General features: G+C 41.2%; 2 protein-coding genes across 2 annotated transcripts; both read right to left on the minus strand.

The window, feature by feature from the left end:
* Window positions 1-67: 67 nt before the first annotated feature.
* LOC306964425 (interleukin-17 receptor D) lies at window positions 68-5417 on the minus strand (the record flags this gene model as incomplete). The annotated part of the gene is made up of 12 exons (XM_079558417.1): window positions 68-932; window positions 1033-1211; window positions 1318-1455; window positions 1529-1595; window positions 1666-1740; window positions 1815-1966; window positions 2081-2119; window positions 2757-2880; window positions 3020-3138; window positions 3623-3781; window positions 4116-4200; window positions 5298-5417. The coding sequence occupies 12 exons, from the start codon at window positions 5415-5417 to the stop codon at window positions 393-395; spliced, it is 1797 nt and encodes a 598-aa protein (XP_079414543.1). The 3' UTR covers window positions 68-392.
* On the minus strand, window positions 5138-18907 carry fam50a (family with sequence similarity 50 member A). Its single transcript, XM_079557639.1, has 13 exons — window positions 18648-18907; window positions 18113-18197; window positions 16663-16762; window positions 14697-14836; window positions 14554-14630; window positions 13579-13645; window positions 13438-13499; window positions 11698-11774; window positions 9340-9394; window positions 9164-9212; window positions 9011-9081; window positions 8660-8770; window positions 5138-5879 (listed from the first exon to the last, which is right to left on the minus strand). Exons 1-13 carry the CDS (start codon window positions 18756-18758, stop codon window positions 5871-5873), a joined length of 1014 nt encoding a protein of 337 aa, XP_079413765.1. The 5' UTR covers window positions 18759-18907; the 3' UTR covers window positions 5138-5870.
* Between the last annotated feature and the right edge of the window lie 404 nt (window positions 18908-19311).

Here is a 19311-nt window from a genome sequence, read left to right on the forward strand (position 1 = left end):
ACACAGATTGTGATTATTGATTATTCAACAAATACTTCCAAATGTCCAATACATATTGATACACTCAAGGTAAAGCTTCAGAAACGTAATACATTAGAGTAATGCTTTATACATTTTGTATTAACAACGCTTCATCTTTTTAATTTAAAATAATTGACATGCAAAAAATAAAATGCTTACTACATTCATAGGTACTTTATATATCCTTCCTGTAAACCAGAGTGAGTGAACAACATACTACCCATGGTCAAAGTGCAAAGTTGGCAGGGTAGCTGGTTGAAGACATGAATTGTAAAACTGGAAATGTTCCAAATATTCCAGATGTGCATTCATAGATGTGAAAGCACAGTGTGGAAACTGTGGACAAGACGTTCTTCTCAGAAATTACTGATTCATTCTTTCAATGACAGGGACTGTCTTCTTGCCTTCATTAAGTTAAGTTCTGCGTCACAGATAGCACTCTGCAGAGCTGCTCCAGCAGGGAGTTTAGTGAAGCATTCCTCTGAAATGTGGCTGATCTTCAGGTAGCCCCCGGGCCTGTGCAGTGACACTCTGTGTATGTGAGAGAAGAGCAGTGGTAAGTCACTGGTCAGAGTGTAGTGCGGCACCAGGCTCAGTTCTGTGGGGATGTCTGTCTCTTTAGAGTAATCAAAAATGGCAGCCATGTATTTGGACAGGTCCTGGTCCTTGACTTTAGCTCGGCCAACTTCTGCTCCAATCAGACTGATGACTGCCTTCGAACAGGAGTTCTCAGTCTCCCAAGTAGCCTCCTCATCCTCAGTGTTTTCACTCAGCTCTGATGAGCAGGGTCTGAGGCTCAGACCCGGAGAACACAGCACCAACACGAAGTCACACTCGCGGATCTGCCGGCTGTGCCAGTCAAAACTGCCCTCCTCAGCCACTCTTAGGGAATCCCACAGGTCCAGACACACCTGCCAAAAAATGGATTTTACAGCAAATCCCTAAAACCCATTGTTGCTCATAATATACACTGTCCAAATAAACAAGCAATATTGATAATAATAATAATACCTGCGTGGCCATGTGCTGCTGGATAAAAGCTCCTAACTTCATAACTGCCTTGACGTGAGCAGGGCCTTCAGAACTGCAGTAGCAGATCAGGAGCCGGGGGGGAGACGCCCGGGTCATGGGCCATGACATCACTTCCTCCGGGACATTATTCTCCTGGTGCTCCTTGATTATGTCTGAATCTGAAAAAACAACATTTGGCTTAACTTGGTTGTTTCTTCAAAATAAGGTGATTTAATAATAATAATATAAAATAATAATTATAATAATTATAATAATAATAATAACCTGGTATAAAGGTCAATTTCAGCAATTTCCTCTTGACTTTTGTCAAAATAAAAACAGCCACGAGGACTATGATTATGGCAGCCAGAACTAGAGCCAGAGGGATCAGCAGGTGGGAGGTGGACAGTGAAGGGTCGGGGCCTGTGTAATGGTATGGAGACATCAGACGCACATAGCATCAAGTCAAAAAGAACTCCTGTGAAATAGATTATACCTTTTTGAGAGCGCTCAACTTGAATAGTGAATGTTTTCCTCACAGCGTCAACTACATCTGCTGCAATCTGTGGCAAGAATTGAGAATTTCATTTGCTGTCAGCACTTGATTAGTGATTAGTTATTAATGTGTTGTACCTCACACGTGTAGTTGGCCCCCTCTTGAAGGTCCTGGAGCTCATATGTGTGGTGTGTTTGGTTGGTTCTCAGATTCTGTGATATCAGGGACAGGTTTTAAGCTTCAGCATCAGGAAGGAGACACATACAATAAGAAGCAAAAGACGCACCGGTGTGAAATCCATTTTGTTTGTTTGTTTCTTCATATCGGTGTAACAAATGGAGAAGTAACTGCGAATGCCCAGGTTCTGAGGAGCCAGGTTAAAGGTGACAGAGACTGTAGTCCCATTCTGTTCAGTGTTGACATGCTGAGGGTACCAATCTGCAACCACAAATTTAGAATTAAAAAAGCAAAAAAAAAAAAACTGCTTACTGAATAAAGTAATAAATTATGTCTTTCGCATGTAATATTGTTAGAAATTCAACGTATGCTGACCTGTTTTGCACTTATTAATGCCATTCTTCTCTGCACAAGCTGTAAATACAGCAAAGTATATCTGATGAGATTGGACAAATAAATCAGAACATGTAAAGACATGTAATCACTCCAGAGGTAATCTGGGCATGTCCCATTGGGAGGAGGCCTCCTGGAAGACCCGGGGCACACTGGAGGGACTATGTCTCTAAGCTGGCCTGGTGCTGGCTCGGGATCCCCCCAGAGCAGCTGGAGGATGTGTGTATAAGGGATAGGGAAGGGTGGGCATCTCTGCTCAGACTGCTGCCTCCATGACCCAGCCCCGGATAAGGCTGAAGAATTTGGATGTATGGATGGAAAACAGACTTGCTAATTAAAGCTAAGTACGCTCCTAAAATGACGGAAATGTTCTCAGAAGAACAGCATGTAGAGAACAAGAACAAAACATTTCATAGCAAGCAATAAATGGAAATACTGAAAGTCCTATAGGCTCTGTCGATTCTGGACATCTACAATTTAAACATGTCTATCCTGGATTTAAATATCCCTTTTACCAATAAAAAGTTAAAGAAGAGATTTGTCTAGAACTCATACAAGGAGCTATGAAAAGCTCAATACAGCATGAGCATGGTGCAGGGTCAAACAGGTAGTGCTAATGTTGTCATTCAATATCCAGCCCAGGAGCCTGTGGTCTTACAGCGTGTGCAGAAGGTCGTGCTGTGGTGAAACCGGTCCCACCGCTCTGGCACCGGCAGGGCCATAACTGTAATCGCATACTGAGAGCCCAGAGGGAGGCCTGGGAAAGGGTCTGACTTGTAGACCTGACAATAAACAGCACATTAGTTTCAATTATCATGTCAATCGCATTTACAGGTTGAAAGAATTGAAAACGTATTCCATTAAGTGCATAAATGTGAAAAAGTGTTCACAAGACTGCCTTACTGTTCCTAATTATATTACCTTTTGAGCATGAGATGCAGGGAGAGACAAGTTACGGTGGAAGAGGAAGAGCTGACAGAACACATTTGTGCCTCCTAGAGCCTGGAGAGACACCTGAAAGCCTCGCAGGAAGGCAATGCCTGCACACAGCACGTACGTACATAAAAACACATTCCTCTGTGACATGCCCTGCATACATTTGATTTGTTTAAACACTTCTTTGCACGGACAATTAACCTTCACGTCAAGTTGAAATTTACTTCAAAGCATTAGACAGCTTTTAACCCAGGGTCACCTTCCGTCACTAGAGTATCTTTTGATGTTATACATGATGGGAAAATGACTTGGCGGGAGTCTGTTAGACTTGGCGAATGCAGGCATTTTTAAAAGAGACTACATGATGTGTGCAATCCCTGCAAAAACGATAGTCTCTGTATTTATATATGGGCAGTATCATCTGACGAGGTATATTTTTCCTACTTCTGTCTGTGCTCCTTCTTTGAATTAGTACTTAATATTTATACAGTATACAATTGTATAAGCAAATATCATTGTGTGGTATAAATATCACAATATTCTTTAGTTGTATGCAGCACTGCTTAAAGCCTGTTTGTCATGCTTTACCATAGGGACTGGGCTTCCAGGAAACGACCACAGTGTCAGAGTTGGGGTCTGGATCATCCACAATCTCCACTGACACATTGTTGGGCGCATGAACGTAGTGTTGGCACAGGTGTGGTTCTTCATTTCCCATCAGCTCAAAACATGGCCACGGAATACAACCTGGTGACACATGTGTTCAACTGTCTCATCAGAGCGTTCATTCACACCAGCTTTACAAGCCTGCGTCACTAACTGCTGCTCTTAGTTCTCAAGGCTAGTCTTCGATTCTTCGTGTTGATGACTAAATAGTATAGGCCTATTTACTGTATGTTAAGATCAACACAGCATCTATATAATTATAGTTGTATAATTAATGTCAGGATAGCAGGCGATAAAACGTAACAAGTGAAAAGTATTAAAATAGTTTAAAAAGTAATGTGGATTTATTATCAATGATAGCGATTCATTTTACGATGCAGCAACTTAGTTGGTGTTGAACAATTGTTCCACTTACTTCCAAGTGTTCTTAGTGCTTTGGAGCCGAGAGCCTTCTGCAAGTCCACTTTGGTTATTCGACAGTATTTACACTCGAGTGCACCCTAAGAGGGGACATGATGGAAACATGAAATAAGAACGGACAGAACATATCTTAATTAAATCCAGTGAATAAAGTTATCCTGCTTTACAGGTTTGGATACAATTTGCTCAACACAACAACAGCCAAGAAGAATGTATGCCACAGGCTCTGAGGGGAGTGAGGAGGTCAAAAAGTACTGGAGTTCACACAGTAGTTAAGCTGTCAGCTAAGATAATCACCGTTAACATTTCTTTGCATTGTAAATACTGACTCGCACGCTATATGTCTCTCTCCTTACAAAACAGTGAAGAGCTCAAAGACAACTGTGTATTACAGCCTTAATTAAAAGGTGTTACGGGGATGAATGAAAACATGAACATTAAAATAAATTATCCAAAGTTCATAATTTAAATATATTTGCAACAAATGTTACAAAAAGGTCAGTAATAAGCTGACAGATATGCTTGCGTTGAGACTGCTAATATCACCACACTAAAAGGAAAACACCTGTTCAACCTTACAAAACAACTTTACTGTTGTGCAGTCTCAACATGACAACCCACAGCAAATCATACTTGTTGGACAAGCATCAATTTCTGACCAGCTTTCAGCAGTAACAAACCAGGATTATTCTTCATCCTGTATTTGGTGCTCAAATCTACACCGCACAGAAGGTACTACAACAATACATCACAAAATAGAGGGAAAAAATATATATATATAATTAAATTTTATATATATATATACACACATACAATTAGTTGTGATGAGTGAGTGATATAATCAACATTAATCATTAAGTTCAGACTTTGAAGTGGACCAAATAGGTGGACAAACTGGTCTTGAAAAATCCAAACTACGTATGTAAAAATGATGTGCATAGCAATAATATATGATGATCATCAAAAGGCTTACATTTGTATAAATTTACTAAATTCGTGTTAATTTTAGTGTCCTGTACAGATGGCAAAGCAGTTACATATTGTCAGTATATCAAAGATATATAAAATAGTGCGAAAATACAACAAATATTTATGACTGGCAAGCAGCAAATAAAATAAGCTTTGAAAATATCTCAAGTCAATTCTAGTTATTTGTAGTATAGTATAGGTCATGTACCTGTCGGAGACACTCCAGGCTACAGTCCTGAGGCGTGAGGGCAGCAGCACTGACCTCCTCCATCGCCCCAAGTGCCTTCACTTCTGAGAACAGGTACAACACAAAAACCTCCGTCCACATGTCGCTAAGAGCAACAAAAAATTATCCCACAGAAAACATTTCTACAGAACCAAATCGTTGCGTATCCCAAGAGCTGAGATGTGAATAATGACATAGCGATGTGAAGAGTTGAGTGAAGGCGAGGGGAGTGGTATCTTCAGGCTATGGGAGGAACAGACGACTGAGCGCCTCTGCCAGACCAGTTCTTTCCTCCCTCACTCAAACACACATATTTGCCTGCAGATCACGAGTGCATGGGACAAAACAAGCTTCTGCAAGTGATCATAGCTGAAAAGCATCCAATTGTTACACTGATATTTAGTCAATACTTCAAAGTCCATAGGGTATAGGTTAATTTTATTGGGCACAAAAAAGCTATTTACATAAAAGGCTGGATTTACAACGCTTCAGTGACAAGCAATGAGACGGTTGTTCTTTTCCACAGCACAGCTGACTCCAGGAGGGAGATCACTTTCACCGAATCTGGAAAAAGAAAAAAACAACACAGATCAAGCCAGTGCAGGTCTTTCATCGCATGAGAAATCACGTATTGGTTTCACACAAGCCAGGAAACTGTCCAATGTCTGGTCCAACATTTGTCCAAATACATCAAGGAGGTCTTTTTATTATAGTCTTCAAATGTAATGTCTTCCATGTTTAATTCATCTGTATTCACTTGAACATGTTAATCAAGACAGTTTTCTTTCCTGGAAACTCAATCATCTAGAATTGGCCAATTTGAAATATTGGTGTGGCATTTCAAGTCTAATTCAATTCAGGTTCAAACCTTTTGTTTACACATTTGGTTCTGATAAAAATGTGATTTACATTGTAATTTGGACAGAAAACACAAGCTCAAATGTTGCCATTACAAACAATGTGTGTTATATTTTCCATCCGTTTTTGGGAAAACAGAACAAACCGACCATAACAAGCAAAAGTGCCAATTCACAGAGTAATAGTTTCAGCATTTCAACCGCTCAACATTTAACAACTTTCAGTGTTGTAGACATTATATTCAAGCCAAAACAAGAGTGTAGGCTCAGGCTAGAGCAGTGGTTCTCAACCTTTTGAAGCCACGGCCTTATTATAACACTATCTGTGTTAACTGTGAGATCGCCAGAGCAATAGAGGCCCAGATCTATCACACCAGACAAGACCCCAGGTGTAGCCTGTGCAAAGAGGCCAATGAGACAATCCAGCACAAAACTGCAGGGTGTAAGATGCTGCAGGAAAAGCTTACATGGAGCGCCATAACCAAGTGGCTGGTATAGTGTACAGGAACATCTGTGCAGAGTATGGGCTGGAAACCCCAAGGTCAAAGTGGGAAACACCTCCAAAGGTGGTCGAGAATGACCGAGCCAAGATCCTGTGGGACTTCCAGATACAGACGGACAGAATGGTAATGGCGAACCAACCGGACATTGTGGTGGTGGACAAAGAGCAGAGGAAAGCCGTTGTCGACATAGCAATACCAAGCGACTTCAACGTCAGGAAAAAGGAACACGAGAAACTAGAGAAATGCCAGGGGCTCAGAGAAGAGCTTGAGAAAACCTGGAGGGTGAAGGCATCAGTGGTGCCTGTGGTCGTTGGGGCACTCGGGGCAGTGACCCCAAATTGGAGGAGTGGCTCCAGCAGATCCCAGGAAATACATCAGACATCTCGGTCCAGAAAAGTGCAGTTCTAGGAACAGCAAAGACACTGCGCAGAACCCTCAAGCTCCCAGGCCTCTGGCAGAGGACCCGAGCTTGGAGGAAAAAGAGACCGCCCGCGGAGGGTGAGAAAGAGTTGTTTTTTTTATATCTATAATGTACATAAACATAATACTGCAGTGGAGATGGTAATGACAACGACAAGTAGAAAGATCACAGAATTCCAATAAATATGTCTATTTGTGACTAGTGACTATTGGTAAGGATTGGTATTGAACGTCTTAATGCTTCTTATAACATCTTTATGATCGATTCAAACAATGTTGTGTAAATTTTCACGTGTCTGTACTAGTTTGTTTTAAAATGCAGCTACAGACTCATCCCTTGTCAATGCGGTAAGATTAATGTTTAAAGTTGTATGTTGAATCTAAATTGCAATAGAATTAAATGTAATTCATAAACAGGTACAGACACATAGCAGTGTGTGTGTGTGTCTGCCAAGGACAAATGTAATACATGAACTTTATATCTTCTTATTGCTGTAAAAACAGGCGCATGATGCAGAGGCTGTGCATGAACCTGGCTATGGATATTATTATGTTGCCTGATCATAGAATGTGATCATAAGTGTGTGTTGTGCCTGGGGATGACACAGACATTTCACAGAATTGTTTTTATCAACAATATCTTGCAATCGGGAAACTCAGGAAGGAAATACTCCTGATGTCTATGCAATGGCAAACTGTAAGAATATTAGTAGGAGTTTGACACCTTTCTATTGAATAGAATATGTTGTTCTGAATTCTTATCTTTGTGCCGCTTCGTGCTGTATCACCGGAAAATGTAAATGTTTATTACATTGATAATGGGGTAAAAGCTTTCTTGCTTCAGCCTATTCCTTTGGAGCTTCTATGACTGTATAATGTGAATGTTGAGAATGTTAACTGCTCAAATAAACAAAATTTTGTTTTAGTCTTCAGATGTAAAAGCAAAAGACAGTTTTAGTCAAGATTTAGTCAAATAATTCTTTACAGTAAATAGAAAATGTACATTGATAGTAATGTATTCAATATATTTAATCAAAGCACAGTTTCATGAAACTTCCCCCACATGAACACAGACCTGTTCCTTTAAAATTATATCAGACACTTTTAAACTGTCACTGGAAGTTCAGATGTTTTATTCTCTTCAATTGGCCACACCGCCTTTGCTATGCCCGATCCCGTCAGACCTCGGAAGCTAAGCAGGGAAGGGCCTGGCAGGACTTGGATGGGAGACCGTTTGGGAACACCAGGAAGCCTGATGAATGTAGTGTGTGTGTTAGTGGTTGGTTTGGTGGCTGATGTGCGCAGACTGGTTGCCTCGCTTACCACCTGTGTGTGTGTGTGTGACCTATAGAGTGAATGGATAATGCACAAAATTGTGAAGCGACTTTGACCGTCTGGCAAAGCGCTATATAAGACTAATGCATTATTATTATTATTAGGATTATTATCAGTTGTTTGTTCTGTTTTTCCGACAAAACTATCTCCTTAACTACTTATCATTTAGTTTCAGTCTAATTATAGTCAGCAAAAATGTAAAAAAAAAGTATTTTAGTTGACTGCTCACTGTGTATTTGTCCCATTTCTTCTCAGGATCATAGGGCTCCCAGCGGCTGGCAGGGAAGATGTGCTTATTCTTTTCATACCAGCTCCGTAGCACCACTTTCCCCGCATGAGACTGTGCGCAGAGGGAAAAAAACAGAAGATTTATTAATTTTGTTCATGTCATTCAATAACGACACAGAAGAACAAAGCCTCAATCAACAGAACATTCGCCATTTCCTCTCTTTTATTTTTTTTTTAGCTTTTTGAGAATTCATCATTAAACTTGCACAAGCCGCTGCACCATCTGTTTTTCATTACTCTACACTCTGTTACTGTTGTTTTGCCAGTCTTCTGATTATAAATCTGTCCTCACCTCATCTTTCTCCACCGTGGCATCGTTCACCAACCGTATGTCATCATGGACGTCAAAGCTGAAGAGTGGCCCTACAGGAGAAACATGGCCTCTTGTGTTAGATTTCCAACTGTGCAAGACCCAAAATATGTGAAGCAACACAAAGGGACTCACCTGACTTGCCCCGGGCTTTGGTTACAATGAAGTCGTAAAAACTGTGATGCTAGGAGGTTCAGAATATTAACACCATCAAAAATGTTCCGATCAACAAAGATAAATGTTTGGCACGTACGCCGATAAATAAAGGCTCAGCCAGTCTTTTATCAGAGATAAATAGAGCGTGCACTCACATGTGGGATGATCAGGTCCTCTTTAATGTACATCAGCTGCTCGACTCCGGCCGACCTGCACAGATCAGATATGTGCATCACTACACTGTGACTAATAATTGTGGGAGATTAAATAGTGCATCTTTGCATTGTTTTGCTTTTGAGCTCAGTAATTGCCATTAGGACTAAGTACCATTACACCACCCACCAAACGTTTGGTACCGATATCAGTTTTGATGCAGCACAAAAGTAAAAAGTTTGTTCCAGCCCAAATACAAATACAGTCGTTGCAGGTCTTTCTGTGTGGAGTTTGCATGCTTCCCTCCTCCGGGTACTCTGGTTTCCCCCATCGGCCCAAGACATGCATAATAGGTTAATCCTCTAGCCAGGTGATTCTGACCATTAGCCTGGCTCCACATCTGGAGATGGGTTTCCAGGCACTGCACTGCACGCGCCCTCTGATCCGATAAGTTGCCCAAGCTCCATTGAAGGATGGGTCTAATGCAGAAAACAAATCCCAAAAGGATCCATAGTGTACCTTTACTTGCACTTAGTTAACAATACCGGTACCTGACATAACTTTTTACGGTTAAAGGAATAGGCCACCGTTTTTACATACTAAGATATGTTCTTACCTCACTTTAGACGTGTTAATATATCCCCGTCTGGTCTTTGTCCGTGCGCTCTGCCAGGCAAACGGAGCACATACGCAGCCTCTCCCACATGTCCTATAGCTCCAAAAAAGCTCACGATAGAAGCTACCAAGCTCTTCCACGTGTTCCCTATTTAAATAAAGTTACGTGAAGTGTTTTCATGCGAAGTATATTTACCCAGAAATGTAGCATGTCGATTTTATAAGCAAATAAAAAGGGGGACTATATTGTGAGGCGTAATGATACGAGGAGTAAAACGTCCGCGCAGTAACTCCTAAAGGTTATTGCCGGAAGTGAGCGGGGGAAGTCTTTAGGAGTTACTACGCGGACGCTGTGCTCCTCGTATCATTACGCCTCACAATATAGTCCCCCTCTTTATTTGCTTATAAAATCGACATGCTACATTTCTGGGTAAATATACTTCGCATGAAAACACTTCACGTAACTTTATTTAAATAGGGAACACGTGGAAGAGCTTGGTAGTTTCTATCGTGAGCTTTTTTGGAGCTATATGACATGTGGGAGAGGCTGCGTATGTGCTCCGTTTGCCTGGCAGAGCGCACGGACACAGACCAGACGGGGATATATTAACACGTCTAAAGTGAGGTAAGAACATATCTTAGTATGTAAAAACGGTGGCCTATTCCTTTAAGGTTAATTGATAGTGTAAAAACTGAAAGGTACCCACTAATAGTCAGGGGGGAAAATTGAAAAATGTGATACCTAGAGGCATTTCTTTCTGACTTTTGGCCACATACAGAAGCTACTTTTACAAATTCAATGTCGCTGATTTCAAAAATCAATGTTGCCAAGCCCACTTCTTCTGTTAACATGGTCAAATCAGTCATCATCAAAAATGACCTTATCCATTGAGTTTTCCCCCTGACGATGGGACTTTAACAGACTAGTCGACGTCTGTGGTTTTATTCTGCTGATTACAGTACACCATTCATTTTACAGTGAAGTTTATATAATACAAAAAGCCGTTTCGGTGGGACAATAAACAGTATTACACCTGCCAAGACAAGCTAAAGGGACAGTCTCTCCATGATCGCTGCGCACCGAGACCCAACACACAGCCACTGTCGCAGCTGGTGTGGGTCGTCTCATGATCAGAAGGTCGGGTGTTCGAATCCCACCTCCTGAAAGTGCACACTGTCGCTGTGTCCTTGGGCAAGACACTTTACCCACATTGCCCCCAGTGTCTGCGTACATTGGTGTATGAATGAGAGTATGAATGGGTGAGTGGATCCTTGCTGTAAAGCGCTTTGAGTGCCTGATGTAGGTGGAAAAGCGCTGTATAAGTTGAGACCATTTACCGTTCACTTTTTCTCTCACATTGACTCATTCACACGGAATCGACTATGATCAAACCTCCAGGGACTGAAAGCCTTTTTGATTCAGACCGAGGATAGACGAGGATGAGGAGAGCGAAGTACAGAGAGGAGGGCAAGAGGAGAGAGGAGTGGAGAGACAGCGGAAAAGGAGAGGACAGACCCATGGCTCTATGTGATGTTTCTTGAGTCGGTAGGTAAAGGCATAAACTTTAAAACCTAGGAAATATGATGACAATATGATGACTTGACTTCAACTTTATTGACAGATAAGTCGACCTTTAAAAATCTGTACTCATTAAAGCCCTAGTACCCACACTGTCCTAACTGTGCACTGTTCCTTGAAAAACCTTGTGTAGACTATGCAAAGAGAGAAGAAAATGTATGTTTACCGCAGCTCACTGAAGTCCTTTCGTAGAACTTCTAATGCTTTCTGTAGAAAGTTCTGGATGGTGTTTCCTTTCTTCATCTGTAAAACAAACGCAGAGCCTTGGTAGTTCAAGGAAATCTCAAAAAGAGCAATGAAAATTGTTCAGAGACCTGGAATGTATTACGCCAAGTTAAAGACTCTTCCATGCAACCAATAAATGAGCCTTTCCCAAAACAATAAATGTATCCAATTTCCAATCAAATTAAATAAACCATGAGAAAATCTAATCAAATTGAACTTTTATTTCTACATCATGTGCCTGATGCCATCTCTGGGCCAATAATAGACAGATGTATATCTAAATGTAAAAAATAAATATCTTGATTAATTTTGGCCAGATCTGGTGAATACTGATAAACACAGATGATTTTTGGTCATTTTTATTATAGACCACATACCTTTTTTTTTTTTTTTCATATCAAACAGTGGGGGGGGGGGGAAAGTGTGTAAAATGTTTGGGTTCAACAGTAGGCTACTAGGGGTGTAACGGTACGCTAAAATTGTATTCGGTTCGGTTCACGGTTTTGGAGGGCTCGGTTCGGTTAATTTTCGGTACAAATAAATAAGAACTAACAAAATTTTTCTTTTGAAAAGCTGCCAATACACAATAGAATTCTTGCATAAAATAAATAAAAGCGACCCCCTGTGTGAGGACCACTAACCACTAAGCCACTGTGAGACTGGGATTTAGGACTACTACTAGTCTATTTCCCTTTTTAAAAGAGTAAATGGCAAATGGTCCCATTCTCTCACCTCTGGTCCCTGACCCACAGATTGGGAACCACTGATTTAAAACTAACTGAAACCTGCTCCTGACTGTTGTCTCTGTCTTACCGCTGAGAATTAGCCTGTGAGTCGCCAAACCCGTTTTAGACTGTGCACATTCAGAGAACCAGAGTTACTGTAAGTAACTGCGCTCGTGAGAACCATGTGGATTCAACTCAACAAAAAGGGCACGGAGAACGGCTTTACTCTCGTCTACTCGCCAAAAACTACTGATGAGAGTTTAAATGAGAGTGAGGCCCAGAGTCCGCGCAGAGAAAACATGAGAGCTGCGCCCGGGACACAGGTGACGTGATGCAGCCGCAGAGGAGCCGCGCATGAGGCGAAGCGAGCACCGGGAGACAGACGGCCGAGCGGGACACGAGCGGAGAAGCACTCGCGCTTTGGAAGAGACAGGGGGAAGGCGGTCGGTCTCTCCTGCTCATTCACTTCACCAGACTGCTCCGTTTTGGTGTTATATGTGGCGAAGTAGGCGGAGAGTGAGTGCGCGCTGGAAGAGCCTGTCTCCGTAACAATGCGTTGATTAATCAGTGAATCAACACTACGCACCTTGCGTAGTTTGCGTATAGGCAGAAACGGCTCTGAGCGCTGGTATAACTTTTTGGCTGAAGTGCGGACGTGATGGGATATTGTAGCGAGGCTCAAGACTTTTAATCAAATACGTAAAGCCAGCGCCTTCAACGACTGCAGTTTCTCCGTTTCTCTCAGCTACTCATGCAGCTTCAATAGCGTCCGTGCGGAAACTCGCGTAGGAACTTTGTTCCGCGGCACTTAATATGACGCTAATAATAAATTTACATTATTTAATGAAAATAATACACCGAAACGGTACGCAAGTGGACCGAACCGAACAGGCCGAACCGAAACGGTTCAATACATCCCCGTGAACCGTTACACCCCTATAGGCTACAATACATACTTTCACAGTCTTTCGATGTCCAGACCCATCCCAGTAACTGAAGGTGATCTCGATCTCCTCATCTAAAACAAAAGACATGGCAGGGTTAAGCCTCACACACACTGTACAGGACATACTGTTCTTTTAGGGACGATCACTCACTTTTGATCTTTTCCTGCTTAAGCTCCCACTCCTGCCTCAGCTCCTCTCTCAGGCGGTTCTCCTCCTCCTGAACAACACATTTAGTCATGCTAGTCGTCTTTTATAATGCCCTTTAGGTCTGCTATTAAGAGTTTTACATTCAAACTTGAGCCAACATGTCGGGGTATAATGCACAAGATGGAGCAATTACAACAAGAACTTTCCATGCTGGTGGTAACTTTTGAACATACGGGTGTCTGCGCTTTATCGGCGTGCAGGCTACATTCAGTCAGCAAGGCCTGGAGCTCTACCTATAGATTTCTGCATATGGTCTAAATGTCAAAGATGGGTCAAATAGCCCAAAATAATCATAATTTAAAAAAATGCCAATTGAGGCTTGATATCGCTTCATGTCTTCAAATATTATTGGAGTCATTTTGAGTAACTGGGGCTAGATGGTAACGGTCAGGGGCGGGGCTTCAGACTAAAGTACTCGAAGGACAGAAACAGAGTGAACAGGTAGGAGGGATGCATTATATAGGTCTACCTGTCTCCTCCTCTTCATCTCCTCTCTCTCCTCCTCCCTCAAGTGTGTGTGAGTGACAATATCGCTGTTTCTTGTGCTGACTTGCTGCAGCAAAAGGCAGCCAAACGGAAGAAATGCCACCAAAATGCCGCCGGTGTTTTGCCAGTAAAGTCATTATTCTGTTTGTAGCTTGCAGGTCCGTTGTGCATGAGTGCATTCCCGTGTGTAAACAGAATTTATCAGCCTGGTGGGTGGTAATTGGAGTGATATGACCTGGTTTGCGAGGGCACCTCTGATTTAGCAGTTCAGAGTTAACACGGTGAAAAGAGAGGCCCCAAGTCCACAACTAAATTATATTCAACCGGATTATTCCTTCTATGTCAACAATCGAATGACATAGCCCAGAGTCGCTGTCTGTGTCATTACAGATGCACCACATTGACATAAAAGGCAAAGATGGGATTTTTCACCTCTCGGTCTCGATCGGGCAGAAAACTAGTGTCAACGTCTGGATTCTTCCCCAGTTTCTTCTTCTTAGCGGGAAAGTCTGTTAGCAAAGACACTGTAAGTGCTTGTGTAAATGAAGTACACTGTGTTCAAGTAAAGTCCTTACCGTCCAGCTCATCCTCTTCTTCCTCCTCCTCCTCTTCCTCCTCCTCCTCTTCTTCCTCATCGTCAGGGTTAAAAGACAAACTGGCAATTTTCCTTTTCTGCTCTTCTTTTCTTTTCTTCTCTTTCTGCTTCTCAAGTTTGCTGAAAATAAAATCAACGCCATTAATAACAAGAGACCGCAGGAATCCTGGAAAACAAGAACTTCTCATCAACGGGGTAATAATGTTCTGTTTATAGTGGAAGAACACTGGACTGTGACTTTCCTGTGCCAGCTGACCAGGTGCCTAGTGAAACAGAGCTGTTCCCTTCCTCTGACCGCTTCAGTTACTCAGAGATGAAAAAACAGGCTCGAACTTTCAATGTTTTTGTGGTGTGTGGGGTGGAATGGTTTGAAAAACACATGGAAATTACAAGAAATCTATAGTTTATTTGTCTAAACATAAATTAGGGAGGAAACGTAATGCTCAGTGTAATTTACAGCATCCGTACCATAAGTTAAATAAAGATGTAGTGAGTACAGCTCTATCTCTGACCGCTCAGGGCTCTCTCTCGAAAAGCAGCGACTTCACTGTTTAACACTGCGTGGTTTCGCTTTTTGCACAGCAACTAAACAGCGTTTTAGGATCTCACATCGGAGCCGAGAGTGCATGGATTTGGATAAACACACGAAGGACCAAGAGAGGAGAGAGAGAAGAGGCGTGGTGCGGGGAGGTATGAGCATGCGGACCGGACCTAGCCTGCCAACCGTTCACCCACGGTTTCTTAAACATTACGTTAAAATTGAAAAAATGCAAATATAAGCTCCAATTTACATTTGTATTAGTGTGATATTGACAAGCAGATGAGGCTCTGAATAAGTCATTCTCCTTTGAGACTTTCACGCACAAGTTTAAACACATTTCGCTCCATTCATCCTGCAATCTCACATTTTTCCTCACATAAACAATACGCAGCCTATGTATAAAGTTCAAAAACATTTATAATGAGAGATTATTTCATGATGGATAAAAATAGCTCCTGACGGATTTTTTACAACCCTGTCCGTCAAAATGGAGAGAAATTATCCCCTGCAAAACCACTGATCCGCACATAAAGAAACAAAGCGAGTGTTAACATGCAAGTGATAACATGCCTCCGACATTTGACTAGTTCCCTTGGCCTTATGCGCCCCGCTGCAGGGTAAGAAGAGGTGTGCAGCACCGGTGTGAACAAAACATTTGGCCTACATGTAGTGGGGGAAAAACTGTTTAGAAAAGCACTATAGTAAAGGACTAAATATGCCATCACAATATAAACTAATCCTGAAGTAGTTTACTTTAATGAGGACTTGACTGTAGAAAATATATATATTACCTTTTTAAAAATAACGATTTATTTGTTACAGAGTTTGAGTAACTACTCAACTTTGTGGATATCAGTGACATCAGGCAGGGGCTATAGGTGGAAACCTATAACTTTGTTCTTTTTGAAAGCCTGTTTAGACTTGTAGGAAGAAAACTTTTAATATAGGTTTCATTTACAACGTAATAAATACCTTTTATATTGCACAGCGAGCTATAGAGAATGTAAACCTCTTCTCTTAAAATAAAGGCCACTGGCAGAAATTAAAAGCCTCGGTGGTTATATGATGCAACATATGGCAGAAGAAAGAGAAGGTGAGAATTTATGGATACGAAGCAAGAAAACATCTGGGCTGCCTCAGCTGAACAACTTGAACACCTGGTTGTTTTGTCATACAGGTTTGGTCATTGGAAAGTATGTTTTGTTGCATTTCAAGGTCTTTGTTTGTGCAAGAGCCATAAACTTTGGTTGCCCCCATCCGTTAACTAAGATATGAGGATGTTTGTCCCCGGTCCAGAGAACTCTTCTGATCCAAGGCACGTCCTCCTGAATACATCACTAAGTTCAGTCCCTCGCACATGCGGCTGACCTCTGCTCTGACAGGGAGATTAGGACATCTGACTCACAGCTGGAGCTCCTTGGATTGCTCCTTCTTGGCGAGCTGCTTCTCCCGCTCTTTCACCAAAGCCTCCTGCTTGGCCTTCATGTCGTTTAATGTCACCAAACCTGTTCAACACACATCATTCAACAACTTGAACAGTTTATCTTCATACTGCCTCACAAACTAATTCAAACCATAAGGGGAAAATATAGAAGCGATAAAAGAGGAACAAAATATTTCACTCAAAGAATCTACCTTGAATAGTGTTTAACTTTTAATGTAGTTAATTATGGCCTTTGTAATTAATCGCATTTAAGCATTTAGGGGTTGTTTTATTTTTCAGAGGTATATTTTAGATGTTTTTCTCAGCAGTTTGATTTATTTGGGATAATGATCTTTTCATTAAGTTTATGTCAGCTTAATTGTGTGAATCAACCAGCCTGACAGCAAAATTGTTTTTGGCTTTACGCCGTGTTCGTCCCTAGGCAACGTCTGCAGGAAAAAGGAAAAAGTGTCTGTGCCACTAAAGTAAAGTGTGATTTCCATTCATATTTTTAATCGCACTAAACCTTAAGATATGAATTAATTGGAATTCATCGAAAAAAGTGCCTAATATAAGTACCTATAATCTTTTTAAGGTCTTATGGTTGTAAAAATATGTCAATAATACAGTTATGACCCTGGAAATGACCGTAGAGAAAAGGGGCTCAGTAATGGGTTTGTTGGTTGAAATCAAAAGCTTTGTCATTGTAGTCAGTCAATTGGAATACAAGATGGTGTATAGTTATGAGCATACTATTATTTGGATCACAATAAAAACTAGTGTTCTCATCCACTGATCTGGTGAACAAGACTGCTGCCGCGCACACGGATCCCAGTGTCATGGGTTCGTGTCCGGACTTTGCTGGATGGCGCTCTCTGTTCTTCACCCCCTTTCGCACTGAATGCCCAATCCAATAAAGCCTACGAGCCAATCACCCTTAGAAATTCTTACAATTAGATTTGGAAATTAAGGAAAAGGAAATTTAAAGGCCAATTACAAATGTATAAGCACAATGCAGTCTTTATTTAATTTTCCATTTCCTATATTTACTTTTAAAGGAAAGACACGCACATGATTTTACTTACAGACATATATCTTGGAGTTTCACATTCAGTGTGTCATTTTTTTTCCACTTATTTGTGAGACATAAAATCAGTATAAAACCAAAGATCTGCACAACTGTTATGCTCACCAAATGTGTATTGTTCTCACCGGCAGCTGTGGCGTTTCGAGCCTTAGTCCTTGATCAGAATTTATGCCTCACAAGAAAATCATTACAATCGAAAAGTGCCTCATGCTTATGCTGCTGCTGTTGTGATGCTATTAATTCAACATTGTTCAATTATTTAAAGGTGTCAAACAGTGTTCAACTTAGTCTTGGTTTTCTCCATTGTCTGTATTGTATAATTGATTTAAAGGAATAAAACCTTACCGACAGTACTGGACTTGAGCTCTGCCTCCACAGCATCATAGTGGGCCGAGAATTTCTTGTCAATATTAGCCTTGACCATGTTGTCCTGGGGAATGCACAACAAATAAAATGTTTTACTTCGTTTTAATGATGTTGCTCGCTGTAGGGAAGCATTAGGTTTAATTTCTATCATTGAGTAAATATTGGTTTCTTTATTAAACGATTATCAATGACCTGTTGTCCACTGGCTTGAGTCATAAGCTCAATCAAAATTGCAAAGTTTGTGCCATTTGAAAGTTTCACTCTTTGTTGTTGTAGTATATAGTTAAACATCACTGTGCAATGATAACACATTTGAAGGGGAAATTGTGGCTGTGTAAATGAATTAAGTCACCTTTGTTTAATTATGACGCTGTAAGTAAAATACAGCTAAAAGCAACAACCAAGTGACAACGTAAATCCTGCAGTAGCAGCATCTGCAGTGAGTTACATTTTAAATAAATGTATGAGCGTCAACATAATTGATTTGTAGAGTTAAAAGTGAAATGCTTCATACTTCAGCTATTTTCTGCTTGAGCTGCTCGAGCTGTTCTCGCTCTTTCTCTCGCTTCTTCATCAGCTGCATGGCTCTCCCCGCCTCACTGGCAGCGCCTTTGTACTGCGCCATGGTGCTGTGCAGATTCCCACGCTCGCCCACTGACAATAAATAGTCCAAATTAAGGATTATAGTGTTAAAATAAACAGTTATGGTTCAGAAGTGCACACGACGGCTCCGAAGAAACGTCGACCACAACAAGAAAAATGGCGGCGGGAAACTTCTTCTTCTTCCACATGTGCGGCAGTTGGCAACCGATTATTAGAGCATTACCGCCCCCTTCTGTTCTGGAGGACGGTCAGACATGTGTGTAAATAGAGTTGTGCATGCGTAACTTAGAAATGGTCTCGTCACGCCGACTGTGCTGCTGTGTGTTGGACTGTAACTATTTGTTCGGTTCATTCAGTGATAAAAGTGTTCACAGGTGCTCGCTTAGCAGGGTGATCAACCACCCCTAAAAATAATTGAAGCACCCCTAAAAATCTCTGGCTAGAATTATAATAACAGAAATTAAGCACCCCTAAAAGTAATAGCAGATTAGAGGTTTTTATTTCTATTATTCCTGATGATTGATTTGATCATATTATTTTTATTGACATTTCACTCATTCCTCTGTATGATGAAT

Source organism: Gobius niger, assembly GCF_951799975.1.
Source record: "Gobius niger genome assembly, chromosome: 6".
Lineage (NCBI taxonomy): Eukaryota > Metazoa > Chordata > Actinopteri > Gobiiformes > Gobiidae > Gobius > Gobius niger.